The following is an 18,773-nucleotide window of genomic DNA, read 5'->3' as shown; positions in this document are numbered from 1 at the left end:
TTGCAGTCCAAGGGACTCTCAAGAGTCTTCTCCAACACCACATTTCAAAAGCATCGATTGTTTGGTGCTCAGCTTTCTTCACAGTCCAAATCTTGCATCCATATATGACCACTGGAAAAACCATAGCCTTGACTAGACGGACCTTAGTCAGCAAAGTAATGTCTCTGCTTTTCAATATGCTATTTAGGTTGGTCATATAGTAGTGTGTATCTATAAATCCCAATTTCTTAATTTATCCCTCCTCCCACTTTCCTCTTTGGTAATCATAAATATGTTTTCTATGTCTGTGAGTTTGTTTCTGCTTTGAAAACAAGTTCAGTAGTATCATTTAAAAGCTAATTTATTTATGTTTGATTGTGCTGGGTCTTCACTGCTGCACATGGGCTTTCTCTAGTTGTGGCGAGCGGGGGCTACTCTGAGAGCAGGGGCTACTCTCTAGTTGCAGTGCACAGGCTTCTCACTGCAGTGGCTACTCTTGTTGCAGAGCATGGTCTCTAGGTGCATGGGCTTCAGTACCTGAGTTGCATGGGCTTAGTTGCTCTACAGTATGTGGGACTTTCCCAGACCAGGGATTGAATTTGTGTCCCCTACACTGGCAGGAGGATTCTTAACCCCTGAACCACCAGGAAAGTTCCAGATACCTTTTCAAGTTAGGATTTTCACTTCTTTTGGATATTTAACCAGAAGTATGATTGCTGGGATCATAGTAGTTTTAATTAAAAATTTTGAGGAGCCTCCTTACTCTTTTCCATAGTGGCTGTACCAATTACTTTTCCACTGTATATAATGTTTCCTTTTTCTTCACATCCTCAGCAACACTTATTTCTTCTGTTTGTGATGATAGCCATTCCAACAGGTGTGAAGTGATAGCTCATTGTGATTTTGGTTTGCATTTCCTTGATGATTAGTGATGCTGAGCATTTTTTTCATGTATGTCTTAGCCATCTGTATGCCTTCTTCAGAAAAATGTCTTTTCAGATCTGCCCATTTTATTTTTTATTTTATTTTTTTTTAATTTTATTTTTACTTTATTTTACTTTACAATACTGTATTGGTTTTGCCATACATTGACATGAATCCACCACGGGTGTATACGAGCTCCTAATCCTGAATCCCCCTCCCACCTCCCACCCCATATCATCTCTCTGGATCATCCCCATGCACCAGCCCCAAGCATCATGTATCGAACATAGACTGGCACTTCATTTCTTACGTGATAGTATACATGTTTCAATGCCATTCTCCCAAATCATCCCACCCTCTCCCTCTCCCTCAGAGTCCAAAAGTCCGTTCTATACATCTGTGTCTCTTTTGCTGTCTTGCATACAGGGTCATCATTACCATCATTCTAAATTCTGTATATATGTGTCAGTATACTGTATTGGTGTTTTTCTTTCTGGCTTACTTCACTCTGTATAATTGGCTCGAGTTTCATCCATCTCATTAGAACTGATTCAAATGTATTCTTTTTAATGGCTGAGTAATACTCCATTGTGTATATGTACCACAGCTTTCTTATCCATTCATCTGCTGATGAACATCTAGGTTGTTTCCATGTCCTGGCTATTATAAACAGTGCTGCAGTGAACATTGGGGTACATGTGTCTCTTTCAATTCTGGTTTCCTCAGTGTGTATGCCCAGAAGTGGATTGCTGGGTCATAAGGCAGCTCTATTTGCAGTTTTTTAAGGAATTTCCACACTGTTCTCCATAGTGGCTGTACTAGTTTGCATTCCCACCAACAGTGTAAGAGGGTTCCCTTTTCTCCACATCCTCTCCAGCATTTATTGCTTGTAGACTTTTGGATCGCAGCCATTCTGACTGGTGTGAAATGGTATCTCATTGTGGTCTTGATTTGCATTTCTCTGATAATGAGTGATGTTGAGCATATTTTCATGTGTTTGTTAGCCATCCATATGTCTTCTTTGGAGAAATGCCTATTTATTTCTTTGGCCCATTTTTTGATTGGTTGTTTATTTTTCTGGAGTTGAGCTGCATAAGTTGCTTGTATGTTTTTGAGATTAGTTGTCAGTTGCTTCATTTGCTATTGTTTTCTCCCATTCAGAAGGCTGTCTTTTCACCTTACTTATAGTTTCCTTTGTTGTGCAGAAGCTTTTAATTTTAATTAGATCCCATTTGTTTATTTTTGCTTTTATTTCCAGTATTCTGGGAGATGGATCATAGAGGATCCTGTTGTGATTTATGTTGGAGAGTGTTTTGCCTATATTCTCCTCTAGGAATTTTATAGTTTCTTGTCTTACATTTAGATCTTTAATCCATTTTGAGTTTATTTGTGTGTGTGGTGTTAGAAAGTGATCTAGTTTCATTCTTTTACAAGTGGTTGACCAGTTTTCCCAGCACCACTTGTTAAAGAGATTGTCTTTACTCCATTGTATATTCTTGCCTTCTTTGTCGAAGATAAGGTGCCCATAGGTGTGTGGATTTATCTCTGGGCTTTCTATTTTGTTCCATTGATCTATATTTCTGTCTTTGTGCCAGTACCATACTGTCTTGATGACTGTGGCTTTGTAGTAGAGCCTGAAGTCAGGCAAGTTGATTCCTCCAGTTCCATTCTTCTTTCTAAAGATTGCTTTGGCTATTCGAGGTTTTTTGTATTTCCATACAAACCTTGAAATTATTTGTTCTAGTTCTGTGAAAAATACCGCTGGTAGCTTGATAGGGATTGCACTGAATCTGTAGATTGCTTTGGGTAGTATACTAATTTGCACTATATTGATTCTTCTGATCCATGAACATGGTATATTTCTCCATCTATTAGTGTCCTCTTTGATTTCTTTTATCAGTGTTTTATAGTTTTTGATATATAGGTCTTTAGTTTATTTAGGTAGGTATATTCCTAAGTATTTTATTCTTTTCGTTGCAATGGTGAATGGTATTGTTTCCTTAATTTCTTTTTCTACTTTCTCATTATTGGTGTATAGGAGCGCAAGGGATTTCTGAGTGCTGATTTTATATCCTGCAACTTTACTATAATCATTGATCAGCTCTAGTAATTTTCTGGTGGAGTCTTTAGGATTTTCTATGTAGAGGATCATATCATCTGCAAACAGTGAGAGTTTTACTTCTTCTTTTCCAATTTGGATTCCTTTTATTTCTTTTTCTGCTCTGATTGCTATGGCCAAAACTTCCAGAACTATGTTGAATAGTAGCAGTGAAAGTGGGCACCCTTGTCTTGTTCCTGACTTTAGGGGAAATGCTTTCAATTTTTCACCATTGAGGATAATGTTTGCTGTGGGTTTGTCATATATAGCTTTTATTATGTTGAGGTATGTTCCTTCTATTCCTGCTTTCTGAAGAGTTTTTATCATAAATGGATGTTGAATTTTGTCCAAGGCCTTCTCTGCATCTATTGAGATAATCATATGGCTTTTATTTTTCAATTTGTTAATGTGGTGAATTACATTGATTGATTTGTGGATATTGAAGAATCCTTGCATCCCTGGGATAAAGCCCACTTGGTCATGGTGTATGATCTTTTTAATGTGTTGTTGGATTCTGATTGCTAGAATTTTGTTGAAAATTTTTGCATCTATGTTCATCAGTGATATTCGCCTGTAGTTTTCTTTTTTTGTGGTGTCTTTGTCAGGTTTTGGTATTAGGGTGATGGTGGCCTCATAGAATGAGTTTGGAAGTTTACCTTCCCCTGCAATTTTCTGGAAGAGTTTGAGTAGGATAGGTGTTAGCTCTTCTCGAAATTTTTGGTAGAATTCAGCTGTGAATTCTACCCAGCCGTCTGGACCTGGGCTTTTGTTTGCTGGAAGATTTCTGATTACAGTTTCAATTTCTGTGCTTGTGATGGGTCTGTTAGGATTTTCTATTTCTTCCTGGTTCAGTTTTGGAAAGTTGTACTTTTCTAAGAATTTGTCCATTTCTTCCATATTGTCCATTTTATTGGCATATAATTGCTGATAATAGTCTCTTATGATCCTTTGTATTTCTGTGTTGTCTGTTGTGATCTCTCCATTTTCATTTCTAATTTTATTGATTTTATTCTTCTCCCTTTGCTTCTTGATGAGTCTGGCTAATGGTTTGTCAATTTTATTTATCCTTTCAAAGAACCAGCTTTTGGCTTTGTTGATTTTTGCTATGGTCTCTTTTGTTTCTTTTGCATTTATTTCTGCCCTAATTTTTAAGATTTCTTTCCTTCTACTAACTCTGGGGTTCTCCATTTCTTCCTTTTCTAGTTGCTTTAGGTGTAGAGTTAGGTTATTTATTTGACTTTTTTCTTGTTTCTTGAGGTATGCCTGTATTGCTATGAACTTTCCTCTAAGCACTGCTTTTATAGTGTCCCACAGGTTTTGGGTTGTTGTGTTTTCATTTTCATTCGTTTCTATGCATAATTTGATTTCTTTTTTGATTTCTTCTGTGATTTGTTGGTTATTCAGAAGCGTGTTGTTCAGCCTCCATATGTTGGGATTTTTAATAATTTTTTTTCCTGTAATTGAGATCTAATCTTAGTGCATTATGGTCAGAAAAGATGCTTGGAATGATTTCGATTTTTTTGAATTTATCAAGGTTAGATTTATGGCCCAGGATGTGATCTATCCTGGAAAAGGTTCCATGAGCACTTGAGAAAAAGGTGAAATTCATTGTTTTAGGGTGAAATGTCCTATAGATATCAGTTAGGCCTAACTGGTCTATTGTATCATTTAAAGTTTGCATTTCTTTGTTAATTTTCTGTTTAGTTGATCTGTCCATGGGTGTGAGTGGGGTATTAAAGTCTCCCACTATTATTGTGTTATTGTTAATTTCCCCTTTCATGCTTGTTAGCATTTGTCTTACATATTGCGGTGCTCCTATGTTGGGTGCATATATATTTATAATTGTTATATCTTCTTCTTGGATTGATCCTTTGATCATTATGTAGTGGCCTTCTTTGTCTCTTTTCACAGCCTTTGTTTTAAAGTCTATTTTATCGGAGATGAGTATTGCTACTCCTGCTTTCTTTTGGTCTCTATTTGCGTGGAATATCTTTTTCCAGCCCTTCACTTTCAGTCTGTATGTGTCCGTTGTTTTGAGGTGGGTCTCTTGTAGGCGGCATATATAGGGATCTTGTTTTTGTATCCATTCAGCCAGTCTTTGCCTTTTGGTTGGGGCATTCAACCCATTTATGTTTAAGGTAATTATTGATAAGTGTGATCCCGTTGCCATTTATGCACAGCGAGGAAACTCCATAATAAAGAGAACTCCACAAATTCCCAGAATATAGAAAGGCCACCCCAAACGTAGCAATATAACCAAGATGAAGAGACAGAGGAATACCCAGCAGGTAAAGGAACAGGAGAAATGCCTACCAAACCAAACCAAAGAGGAGGAGATAGGGAATCTACCAGAGAAAGAATTCCAAATATTGATAGTGAAAATGATCCAAAATCTTGAAATCAAAATGGAATCACAGATAAATAGCCTGGAGACAAGGATTGAGAAGATGCAAGAAATGTTTAACAAGGACCTAGAAGAAATAAAAAAGAGTCACTATATAATGAATAATGCAATAAATGAGATCAGAAACACTCTGGAGGCAACAAATAGTAGAATAACGGAGGCAGAAGATAGGATTAGTGAAATAGAAGATAGAATGGTAGAAATAAATGAATCAGAGAGGAAAAAAGAAAAACGAATTAAAAGAAATGAGGACAACCTCAGAGATCTCCAGGACAATATGAAATGCTCCAACATTCGAATTATAGGAGTCCCAGAAGAAGAAGACAAAAAGAAAGACCATGAGAAAATTCTTGAGGATATAATAGTTGAAAACTTCCCTAAAATGGGGAAGGAAATAATCACCCAAGTCCAAGAAAACCAGAGAGTTCCAAACAGGATAAACCCAAGGTGAAACACCCCAAGACATATATTAATCAAATTAACAAAGACCAAACACAAAGAATAAATATTAAAAGCAGCAAGGGAAAAACAACAAATAACACACAAGGGGATTCCCATAAGGATAACTGCAGATCTTTCAATAGAAACTCTTCAGGCCAGGAGGGAATGGCAAGACATACTTAAAGTGATGAAAGAAAATAACCTACAGCCCAGATTACTGTACCCAGCAAGGATCTCATTCAAATATGAAGGAGAAATCAAAAGCTTTCCAGACAAGCAAAAGCTGAGAGAATTCAGCACCACCAAACCAGCTCTCCAACAAATACTAAAGGATATTCTCTAGACAGGAAACACAAAAAGGGCGTATAAACCCGAACCCAAAACAATAAAGTAAATGCCCATTTTAAAGTCAGGATTTAAAACAAACTTTTGAGTTGTATGAGTTCTTTATATATTTTGGGTATTAACCCAAATATGGATATATGATATATTATTTGAAAATATTTTCTCTTGCTCTATAGGTTACCTTTTAATTTTGTTGTTGGTTTCCTTTGCTATGCAGAAGCTTTTTAGTTAATGTAGTCTCACTGCTTATTTTGTTTTTGGTGTTAAGTTCAAACAATCATCGCCAAGACTGATGTCAAGGAGATTACTACCTATGTTTTCTTCTTGGCGTTTTATGGTTTCTGACCTTATGTTCAAGTCTTTTATCCATTCTGAACTGATCTTTATGAATAGTGTAAAATAGTGGTCCAGGTTCATTCTTTTACATGTGGCTGTCTAATTTTCCCAAAACCATTTACTGAAGAGACTATCCTTTCACCTCTGTATATTATTCTCTCCCTTGTTGTAAATTCACTAAGTCATGTCCTACTCTTCTTTGACCCCATGGACTTTAGCCTACCAGGCTCCTCTGTCCATGAGATTTCCCAGAAAAGAATACTGGAGTGGATTGCCATTTCCTTCTCGAGAGGGTCTTCCCAACTCAGGGATTGAACCCATGTCTCCTGCATTGCAGGCAGACTCTTTACCACTGAGCTGTCAGGGAAGCCCACAGTACATAAGAACAACATATGTATGGGTTTATATACATTCATATATAAACAGCTCTCTATTCTGTTCCATTGACTTATGTGTCTATTTTTATGACAATATCACACTGTTTTGATTACTATAGCTTTGCAATATAGTTTGAATCCAGGAAGTGTGATGCCTCTAACTTGTTCTTTTTCTCAAAATGCTTTGGTTATTTGGGATCTTTTGTGATTCCATACAAATTTTAGGATTGTTTGTTCTATTTCTGTGAAAAATGCCATTGGGATTTTGATGGCACTGAAGCTCTAGATTTCTTAATCTTATTCTTCCTTCTTTCCCAGGATGGTCCTTTGCTGGGTGCTGTGGGGAGCTTTGACTGGGCTGGTGGAGCCTTTCTGCATACATCAAAGGATAAAATCACCTTCATCAATACAAGCAGGATAGATTCAGACATGAATGATGCTTACTTGGGTAAGTAGAGAAGGCAGAGTTACTCTAAGAAGAGGTCAGGATATGGCATAATTCAACCAGTGTAGATGTCCTTGGATCTTTCACAGGCTCTTGGGATAGGTTTAAAGACAGAAATATCAAAACTTCATTTTAATTATGCTAATGAAGAGGAATGGGCTTCCCTGGTGACTCAGAGGTAAAGAATCTGTCTGCCAATGCAGGAGACTTGGGTCCAATCCCTGGGTTGGGAAGATCCCCTGGAGAAGGAAATGGCAACCCACTGCAGTATTCTTGCTTGGAGAATCCCTTGGGCAGAGGAGCCTGGCGGGCTACAGTTCATGGAGTAAAAAACAGTTGGATATGACTTAGTGACTAAACAATAATACCACTACCAACAACAACAAATGAAGAGGAATAGAGTGCCGGGTTCAATTACCCCAGTCTCACAACCACTCACGGTTGCCCCTACTCACGGGACAGTCCTGTTGGTGGGGGCAGTCTCTAAGGGAAAGCACCTTCTCCTCTTAATTCATCATCTTCAGGTTATGCTGCCGAAGTCACCTCGCGGAACTGGGTGCAAAACTTGTTTCTGGGAGCACCTCGATATCAGCACATTGGCCTGGTGGTGATATTCAGACAGAATGCAGGTGTTTGGGAGAAAAACGCTGAAATCAAGGGAAGCCAGGTGAGTGCCGAGTGTGTGGGGCACGGATGTACCAACAGAAGTACCCTGGGGACTAAAGGCTTCCAGGATGGGCATCACCAGGTGCCAATGGGGCAGAGGTTTTTTGTTTTTTTTTTTAACTTTTTATTTTGTATTGGAATAGAGCTGATTATCAATATTTGATAGTTTCAGGTGAACAGCAAAGGGATTCAGTCATACATATAAGGTGTGGCAGAGTTTTGTAAAGCAGATTTCAGAGGACTTTAAGCTAGAGAGCAGGGGGACCAACTTTGGGACAAACTTGCATTTGAGAATATTGTGTCCTCACTTTTCTGATAATAGTAAATACCAACACTTGACCTGTCCAGAGCTCTCTACGAGTCTATCTGTACACAAAACTGGCATTTGACCAGTCCATAGCCAGGATGAGCTTCCCTGATGGCTCTGACGGTAAAGAATCTGCCTGCAATGTGGGAGACCTGAGTTTGATCCTTGGGGTTGGAAAGAGTGGGACATGACTGAGTGATTAACACTTTCACTTTTTCTAACAATTAAACCATATTAGTTATTAAAATATTGAAATAATTCTATATCTGTCAATAAATAGCTGCTTCATTGAGACATCCTTCCCCTTCTCTCTCCCTACCCCCACCATGCACTCTGGTCCCCTCATCCAGTACTCTTTGAACTTCGCCATAATCTAGCAACTATGACACCAGATATGACCTGACTCAGAAGACTTCTAGGATGTACTTCAGCTAAGCCTGTGGTTGCTACCTGAGCAGTCCTAGGAATTCAATATTTTGAATATCACCCCTGCAAAAACTGTTTTTAAGAAAGTGTTAGCAACTTGAATTCAGCAATCTATAAAAAGAATAATACATCATGACCAAGTGTGGTTTATCCCAGGAACATAAGGCTTGTTCAACAATGTTGCAGAAATGGGCCAACTGATTCTAAAGTTCATATGAAAATGCAAGAGACCCATAGTAGCCAAAATAATCTTGAAAAAGAAGAATTAAGTTTTGGAGGAGTCAAAGTTTCTGATTTGGGGCTTACTTTAAAGTTACAGTAATCAAGACAGGATGGTACAGCTAAGAACAGACCTATAGATCAATGGAATAGAACTGAGAGTCCAGAAATAAGCCCATATAACTACAGCCAGTTGATTTTCAATAAAGGTGTCAAGTTCATTCACTAAAGAAAAAAAGATTTTCAAAAAAAATGTTGGGTTAACTGGATATCCACATTCAAATGGATAAATTTGGATCCTTACTTCACAATATACAAAAATTAATTTAAAAAGGATCAAAAACCCAAATGTAAGAATAAAACCTATAAACCTCTTAGAGGGATTCTTAGGTGAATTTCTGTAACCTTAGATTTGGCAATGAGTTTTTGAACATTCCACCATAAACACAAGCAAATATAAAATAGGTAAGCTGGACTTCATTAAATTAAAAACCTTTGAGCATCAAATTACACTGTAAAGAAAATGAAAAGAGTGGGAGAAACTATTTCCAAGTCATATATCTGATAAAGATCTGGTATTTAGAATATATAAAGAACTTTTACAATTTAACAATAAAAGGACAACCTCATTTAAAAATGGGCAAAGGATTCAGATAGATTTTTCTTCAGATAAGATATACAAATGGCCAATAAGAACATGAAAAGATGTTTGACATTACTAGTCACTAGGGAAATGTAAGTCAAAAACCACAATAGCAATAGTAGTAGAAAGGCTATTTAAAAAGAAAAAAAACCATGAAAACTAACATGTTGGTGAGAATGTGGAGAAACTGAAACCTTCATACTTTGCTGCTGGGACTGTAAAATAATACAGCTCCTATGGACTGTGAAGAGTGCTGAGCGCCAAAGAATTGATGCTTTTGAACTGTGGCGTTGGAGAAGACTCTTGAGAGTCCCTTGGACTGCAAGGAGATCCAACCAGTCCATTCTGAAGGAGATCAACCCTGAGATTTCTTTGGAAGGAATGATGCTAAAGCTGAAACTCCAGTACTTTGGCCACCTCATGTGAAGGGTTGACTCATTGGAAAAGACTCTGATGCTGGGAGGGATTGGGGGCAGGAGGAGAAGGGGACGACAGAGGATGAGATGGCTGGATGGCATCACTGACTCAATGGACGTGAGTCTGAGTGAACTCTGGAGGTTGGTGATGGACAGGGAGGCCTGGTGTGCTGCGATTCATGGGGTCGCAAAGAGTAGGACACGACTGAGCGACTGAACTGAACTGAACTGAACTGATGGGACACAGTTTGGCAGTTTAAGTTCACTATAGATTTACCATTGTTGTTGTTTAGTCATTTAGTTGCTCAGTCATGCCTGACTCTTTTGTGACCCCCCCATGGACTGTAGCCTGCCAGGTTTCTCTGTCCATGGGATTTCCCAGGCAAGAATACTGGAGTGGGTTACCATCTCCTTCAGGGGTTCTTCTCAACACAGGGATTGAATCTGCCTCTCCTGCATTGGCAGGTGGATTCTTTTCCACCGAGCCACTGGGGAAGCCCCTAGATTTACAATATGACTCAGAAATTTTGCTCCTAAGTGTATACCCTTTCCCAGAATGAAAACAGTTGTTCAAACTAAAGCTTATACATGAATGTTCACAGCAGCATTATTCATAATAGTTAAAATGTGGAAGGAACCTAGATGTTCATCAACTTATGAATAGATAAACAAAATGGGGTAGATCATATAGTGGAATACTATTTAGCCATAAAAAGTATGAAGTGTTGATACATGCTACAACATGGATAAACATTGAAAACTTTATGCTAAATTTAAAAAGCCAGCCACAAAAGACCACATATTATATGATTTAATTCACCTGAAATGTCCAGAGTAGACAAATTCATTGAGCCAGAAAGTAGATTAGTGTTTGCCTGGATATAAAGGGAGGGGGCAGATTGGGAGTGACTTTTAACAGACATAGGGCTTCTTCCTAGGGTGGTGCAAATGTTTTGGAATTCGTGGCGATGGTTACATAACATTGTGAATATACTAGAACCCACTAAATTTTATACTTTAAAATGATTAATTTTTTAATGTAAATTTTATCTCAATTTAAAAGAGCCATTCTGGGGAAAAAAAAAATCAATGTAATTCACCATAACAACAGACTAGAGAAGAAAAAAGTAATAATCTTAACAGATATGGAAAAGAATTTGACAAAATACATGCTTTCATGATGTTACCAGCAAATTAGGAATTAAAAGGAACTTCCTCAACCTGAGAAAGAACATTTAAAACAAGAACAACAGCAACCTACAACTAGCATCATATTTAAAAGTAAAAGAGAATATTTTTCCTAATTGGAAACAAGGCAAGAATATCCACTTTCACCACTCCTATTCGATATCATACTGGAAGACATAGCAGTGCAATAAGGCAAGAAAAGAAAAGAAAAAAGAGCATGCAGAATGGAAAGGAAAAAATAAAGCTGTCTCTATTTACCAAGGACACGGCTGTTTGCCTGGGAAGTCCCAAAGAATCTATTAAAAAAAATTATGTAACTAATAAGTTATTTCAGTAATTTCTCAGGATACAAGATCAACATGTAAAAATCAGTTGTGTTTCTAGGCCTGCAGTGAATATTTGGAAATTTAAATTAAAAAAAAACAAAACAGCATCATTTACAGTAGCACCAAAGACCATGAAATGCATGCATGCATGCTAAGTTGCTTCAGTCATGTCCAACTCTTTGCGACCCTATGAACTGTAGCCCGCCAGGCTCCTCTGTCCATGGGATTCTCCAGGCAAGAATACTGGAGCGGGTTGCCATTTCCTTCTCCGGGGATCTTCCCAACTCAGGGATTGAACCTGTGTCTCCTGAATCTCCTGCACTGGCTGGTGGGTTCTTTGCTATTAGTACCACCTGGGAAGCCCAGACCATGAAATACTTACGTATAAATCTAATAAAATGTGTATAGTATCTTTATCCTGAAATGTACAAAACACTGATGAGAGAAATCAAAGACCTAAATAAATGGAAAGATATACTGTGTTCATAGATTGGAAGACTCAATATTGCTAAGATGTTACTTCTCAAGTTGATCTATAGATGCAACACAATGCCAATCAAAATTCTAATTTATTTGTAGAATTAATGAGCTGGTTCTAAGATTTATATGAAAAAATCAAAGAAAGTAAATATTCAAAACAGGTTTGAAAAAGATCTTAGGTAAATACTATTAGGTATTTACTGGAAGATTCATAGACTACCTGAATTTTAAGACTTCCTGTAAAAGTTGCAGTAAGCAGAACAGTGTGGCAGGAATATCAGAGAAACAGAATAGGCCTCAAGTAAACTGATACATATATAGTCAGTTGCTTGTCAATAAAGACACAAAGATAATTCAGTGGAGAGTTCAATGGTGCTGAAACAATTGAACACCCATAGGAAGAAAACAAAACCTTCTACACATATCTTGTCAACTGATCCATGTTAAGATTAATTCAAAATAGATTATAGAGCTAAGTGTAAAATCTAAAACTATTATACTTGTGAAAGAAAACATTAGGAGAAAATTTTTGTGACCTTGCATTAGTCGAAGAATTCTTAGATATAATACTGAAAACATGGCCCATAAAGAAAAAAAAATGATAACTAAGAAAAGTTTTGCTCTGTTTATTAAAAGAATGAACACATAAGCTACAGACTAGAAGAAAATATTTGCAAATTTTCTTTCCTTTTTAAAAATGACATATTTGAAATAAAATTACATATCTGACAAAAGATATATCCAGAATACATAAAGGATTCTCAAGACTCAACAACAAGAAATCAAATAATTCAGTTAAAAAATGAGCAGAATATTTGAACAGACACTTAACCAAAGAAGATATGTGAATGGCAAATAAGCACATGAAAAAATGTCCCATATCATTAAATCATCACAGAAATGCAAATTAAAATCATAGTGAGATACAACTGCACACCTATTAGTATGATTACTATAAAAAAGAAATAAACTTGCAATATCAAGTACTGGCAAGGATGTGTGGCAACTAAAACACTCATACATTGCTGTCAGAATGGAAAAATGGCATTGGAAAAATGACTACTTTGGAAAAGTTCATCAGTATCTTATAAGGTTCAGTATACAGTTGCCATAACACTCTTAGGTATTTATCCAGGAGAAATAAAAATAGACATTCACATGAAAACCTATATATAAATGTTTCTAGTGGCTTTATTCATAAATGCCCCAAATTGGAATCAACCCGAATATCCCTCAACTGGGGAATGGATAAACAAGCTGTGGTACGTCTGTACAATGGAATACTGGTCAGAAATAAATCAGAACAAATTAATGATACATACAACAATATGGATGAATCCCAAATGCTTACTCTAGTTGAAAGAAGCCAGATCTGAAAAGCTACCTACTGTATAATTCCCTTTATATAACATTCTGGAAAAGGCAAAACTATAGGGACAGAAAACAGATCAGTGGTTGCCAGGGGCTGATGACTGAGGAAAGAGGTTGATTACGGCAAAAGGGAATATTTTGGGGGTGAGGAAACTGTCCTGAATCTTGACCATCGTGGTAATTACATGAATTTATGTGTTTGTCAAAACTCATAAAACTGTAGTAAAAAGGTTGAATTTTATTATGTGGAAATTATACCCAATAAACTTGACCTAAAAGCAAAAAAAAAAAAAAAATCCTATTGCCTTTATGATGAAGCTTAAATGCCTTTATTGAACTATGGGGGAGCAGGTGGGGGCTTGGTGGTGGGGCTTCCCTGATGGCTCAGAAGTAAAGAATCCTCCTGAAGTGCAAGAAACACAGGAGACATGGGTTCGATCCCTGAGTGGAGAAGATCCCCTGGAGGAGGGCATGGCAACCCACTCCAGTATTCTTGCCTGAGAAATCCAGGCAAGAATCTATTAAGATCTCCTGGGGTTTCCAGGCAAGAGTCTCCTCTGCATGGAGAGAGGAGCGTGGCGAGCTGCAATCCATAGGGTCTCAAAGTGTCAGACACAATTGAAGGGACTTAGCATGCACATACACGGACTATCAGGAGGCTGCCCTCAGAGGTGTGTGGGGCAGAAATCAGACAGTAGTGAGTCACTGTCTTGATGCCATCTGCACTTTTCCTTCCTTGAACTTGCCCCACAAATTTGAAATTTCCATATACATCTCCCTTTTATCTGGTACTGTTCTCCCTTCCAACCTCCTGAACTGAAAGCCTTGAAGGCACCGTCTCCACCACCCAGCCTCACACTTAGCAAAGAGCAACGCTTTGTTTGTTGAATGAATGACTAAACAGGTGATTTCTATGGGATGAAGTCTACCCATTTACAGAGAACATATCTTGATATTTTTTGAACATATTTTAAAACTCTTTTAAAATGTAAACATTATTTCTCAATATCATGCAAAAAGAATTCCTGTAACAATAGTTATTTTTAATCCAAGCCAGTCGATTCCCTATTAGCCAGACTGCCAACTTTGATTTACCCCCTAAAGACTTCCAACGTATTGAAAGGATATCCCATGTGGTCTTCCAGGCTTTTCTCTCCATATTTTCTTTTTTTTAAATTAAAACAATTTTATTTTATTTTTGGCTGCTCCAGGGCTTATTTGCAGTGCATGGAATATTTCATAGCAGCTCGAGGACTCTTGGTCACAGGTGCAGGCTTCTCTCTAGTTGTGGTGTGCAGCCTCAGTAGTTATGGTACTCAGCCTTAGTTGTCCCACAGCGTGTGGGACCTTGGTTCCCCAGCCAGGGATGGAACCTGCTTTCTCTTCATTGGAAGGTGGATTCTTAACTACTGGACTACCAGGGAAGCCCCTGTCTGTATTTTCATATCCAGCTTCTTTGCTACCTTAATCATCTCCCTGGAACATGGTTTGGGGTGAATCCTCACCACCACCCATCAACTCTATAACAGGCTCTTCAGCTGGCAGTACATTGAAACAAGGATTGATCAAGAAACAGGGAGAGGATCTCATCCACTCCAAAGGGCCTTCCTCAGCAGGCGTGATTTTACGTCACAGGGAGAAAACCCTCATGCCCTGTTTTAGGTGGGAAGAGGTATGTGATCTTGGCCTTATCTCTTTCAGATTGGCTCCTACTTTGGGGCCTCCCTCTGCTCCGTGGATGTCAACAGAGATGGCAGCCCCGACCTGGTCCTCATCGGGGCCCCCCATTTTTATGAGCAGATGCGAGGGGGCCAGGTGTCCGTGTGCCCCTTTCCCCGGGGGGTGAGTAGTGATGAGACCCGGGCTCGGTGGGGTCTGGCTGTGGGATGGAAGGTCGCCTGGGGTAGGACCTGACACTATTTTTGTTCTGCAGAGAGCTAAGTGGAAGTGTGATGCTGTCCTGCAAGGGGAGCCGGGCCACCCCTGGGGCCGCTTTGGGGCAGCCCTGACAGCGTTGGGGGATGTGAATGGGGACAGGCTGGCGGATGTGGCCATTGGGGCCCCGGGAGAGCAGGAGAACCGGGGTGCTGTCTACCTGTTCCACGGAACCTCAGAACTGGGCATCAGCCCCTCCCACAGCCAGGTGAGGCCGGATCATCTGTCCCTTTCTAAACCAACATTCCCTCAGCTGCCAGGTCAGTTCTCCCACAAGCCCTTTGCAGAACCTTCAAAACTAATACACACTTCACAAAAAGATCCATTCTGACCACAACTAGAGGAGGTGCACAGGGCCAGCATCACTGCTGCCACTCTACAGGAGGGAAGATGAAGGCTCAGAGGTAATGAATGGTGAGCCAGAAGTGTTAGGATGTAGACATTCTTCTCTGAATCTCAGTCTTCATAGGATGACCAACAGACCTGGTTTGCACCACATCTGTCCTAGTTTGGGGCTTCCCTTTCAGCTCAAAAGGTAAAGAATTTGTCTGCAGTGCAGGAGACCCGGCTTGGGAAGATCCCCTGGAGGAGGAAATGGCAACCCACTCCAGTATTCTTGCTTGGGGAATTCCATGGACAGAGGAGCCTGGTGGGCTACAGTCTATGGGATTGCAAAGAGTCAGACACGACTGAGCAACTAACAGTAACTAACTAACCTCCTGATTTTAGCAGTGAAAGTCTCACAACACAGGAAGCCCTGTGGTTGGTCATTCTACCAAGACTACATGCTTCACGGGTGTGTGACCTGTGTAGTCACTCAGGGCTCCTCTCTCAGGAGGGTGCTGTGCTTAGATTAATGCTCTGCTCCGGCCATCTTGAAATTCTTAACAACTTTCGAATAAGGAATCCTACATTGTTTCCCCCCCATGGAGTCCTGCAAATTGTGTAGCTGATCCTGATGGCTGGTCACTTGAAATGTTGATTGCCACAACGGGTTTCCTCCTGAAGAGGCTTCCTCTTTCCTGCCAGATGAAGCCCACTGTCTAAAGGGACCCCCACAGTCTGGCTTTCTCCCTTACAGCCCACTGAGGCCATCCAGTCTTCTGGTCTCTGACTTTTTTTCCAGCATTTCCCCCCCGAAATTTTTCTTATGTCCTTTCTCTGTTTCTTCATCACTCCTGCCAAATCCCTCACAAGGTTCAACCCCACTAACATCACCTGAAGTTCTTAAAAAATGGGTGCATAGGCCCTGCCAGTAAGGGTTCTGATTTAATTGATCTGAGGTCAGGGCTCCAGGGGCTTCCCAGGTGGCTCCAGCAGTAAAGAACCCATCTGCCAGTGCAGGAGACATGGGTTTGATCCCTGGGTCGGGAAGATCTCTTGCAGGAGGGCATGGCAACCCACTCCAGTATTCTTGCCTGGAGTATCCCATGGATGTAAGGGCCTGGTGGGCTACAGTCCATAGGGTGGCAAAGAGTCAGACATGACTGAAGCATGTATGGACAGAGCCCCAGGCATCAGTAAAATTTGTCCATTTTATTAAGAAAAATGTCAATGTACAGTGAACATCCATGTATTTATAAGCTAAAATCTACTATGAATATTTTACTAAATTTACTTTTTCACATCTCCATCCTTGTAGTCATCCTTTTCTACCTGTTCATCAGTTCATCACATTTTAAAATGCATTTCAAAGTAATTTGCAACACCAGTCCAACTTCACCCCTAAATGTCTCACCATGTATATCATTAACTAGAATTTAATATTTGTTTACCGTTATTTTAAGATAAAATGTATAGACAGGAAATGCACAGATCTTTGGCCAGTCGATGAATTTTGAAAAATATAACCCACAATCCTGGGAATTCTCTGGCTGTCCAGAGGTTATGACTCAGTGCTCTCACTGCCATGGCCTGGGTTCAATCCCTGATTGGGGAACTAAGACCCTGAAAGCTGTGTGGTATGACCAGACAAACAAAAACCAAACAAACAACCCCCAATAATTCTATGAAGGTACATGCCTGTAAAATTCCATGGACAGAGGAGCCTGGCAGGCTATAGTCCATGGGGTTACAAGAGTCGGACCCAACTGAGGAATTTCACTTACTGTACCGAACATCATTATCACTTTAGAAAGTTCCCACCTGCTCCCTCCCAGTCAATTTCTGACCCCACTCCATCCTAGAGGAAGCTACTGTTCCAATTATTTTCAACCATAAATCAATTTTGCCCATTCTAGTGTATGGACTATTATGCTATGTCAGCCCTAGTATTTTTCACACCTTTAAAAAAATAATTTTACTTATTTATTTATGGCTGCACTGAATCTCCATTGCTTTTCCAGTTTTTCTCTAGTTGTGGCCAGCAAGGGTTATTCTCTAGGTGCGATGCATGGGCTTCTCATTGAAATGGCTTCTCTTGTTGCAGAATACAGGCTTCTAGGGCTTGAGGGCTTCAGCAGACACACGTTCTTTAGTTTACAGCCCAGCACTCCTCACGTTCTCCCCTCTGGGTCATGGAACCTCTTTCCACAATTTTGTAAATATTATAGTTAAGCCTTTTTCTCATTGGCATCTGTTGTTTCTTTGTGTAAATGGGATTTGAAGGGTCTGGTTTTACTTTATTTTTATTACAACACTTTACATGCTTGTATAAGTTTGAAGATCTAAAGTAAACAGTGAAAGCCCTAGCTCCTTCTGCCCTTTTATCTTTACCAGAACTTGCCCTGGAAAGGAAAACAAGAGTAAGGGGAGGGTCCACACATTCACCCACCCTCACCCACACCCCCATACACCCTCCCCACCCGTCCCCACATCCACTTACATCCACACTCAGACCCACCCACAACCCCCATAGACCCACATCGACTCACGCCCACACACACACTCCCACTCCACTCACATTCTCCTCTCCCACACCACAGACTTTGGAATTAAAAATAAATGCAAAAAGGATCATGCAAGCTTATTGTTCTACTGTTTGTAATTTTTACTTGTTCTTTTTCTATGACTGGAACCTGGGGTAGTCAGTATTTCAACAAGCAAATGTCCTGTGGATCTCTCAACTACCATATTATATAATTTCAAAACAAAGCTTCCTCCCAATAGGATAAAATAATTTTTTCTCAAAAAATTTGCAGTATAATGTATGTTCAGTAAACACACAAATCTTAAGTGTTGAATTTTCACATCTGTGAACCCGAGTAAGCACCACCCAGACGAAAATATAGCACATTTCCAGCATCCTGCACTTCCTCATTCTTCTTTCCAGTTGACAAATTCACTTAAAAAATGGCAGTAAAACAAACATGACCTAAAACTCACCACCTTAACCATTTTTAAGTGTACACACTTCACCGGCATTAAGTACATGACAATGTCACTTTTAAAATTTCTTAATATATTTGGCTGTTATCCTTTCAGTTAGACTTTATTTTTGGGAGGGGC

General features: G+C 39.4%; 1 protein-coding gene across 1 annotated transcript in view; it reads left to right on the top strand.

Moving 5' to 3' along the window:
* The window catches only part of ITGAM (integrin subunit alpha M), a 44,299-nt gene that overhangs the window by 13,206 nt on the left and 12,320 nt on the right, over nt 1-18,773 (top strand). The window contains exons 11-14 of the mRNA XM_068967899.1: nt 7,223-7,352; nt 7,874-8,016; nt 15,093-15,233; nt 15,325-15,534. Coding sequence (XP_068824000.1) covers nt 7,223-7,352; nt 7,874-8,016; nt 15,093-15,233; nt 15,325-15,534 — 624 coding nt within the window. The remainder of the gene's footprint in view (nt 1-7,222; nt 7,353-7,873; nt 8,017-15,092; nt 15,234-15,324; nt 15,535-18,773) is intronic.

Source organism: Capricornis sumatraensis, chromosome 3 (assembly GCF_032405125.1).
Source record: "Capricornis sumatraensis isolate serow.1 chromosome 3, serow.2, whole genome shotgun sequence".
NCBI lineage: Eukaryota > Metazoa > Chordata > Mammalia > Artiodactyla > Bovidae > Capricornis > Capricornis sumatraensis.
This window is presented reverse-complemented; position numbering and strand designations above follow the sequence as displayed.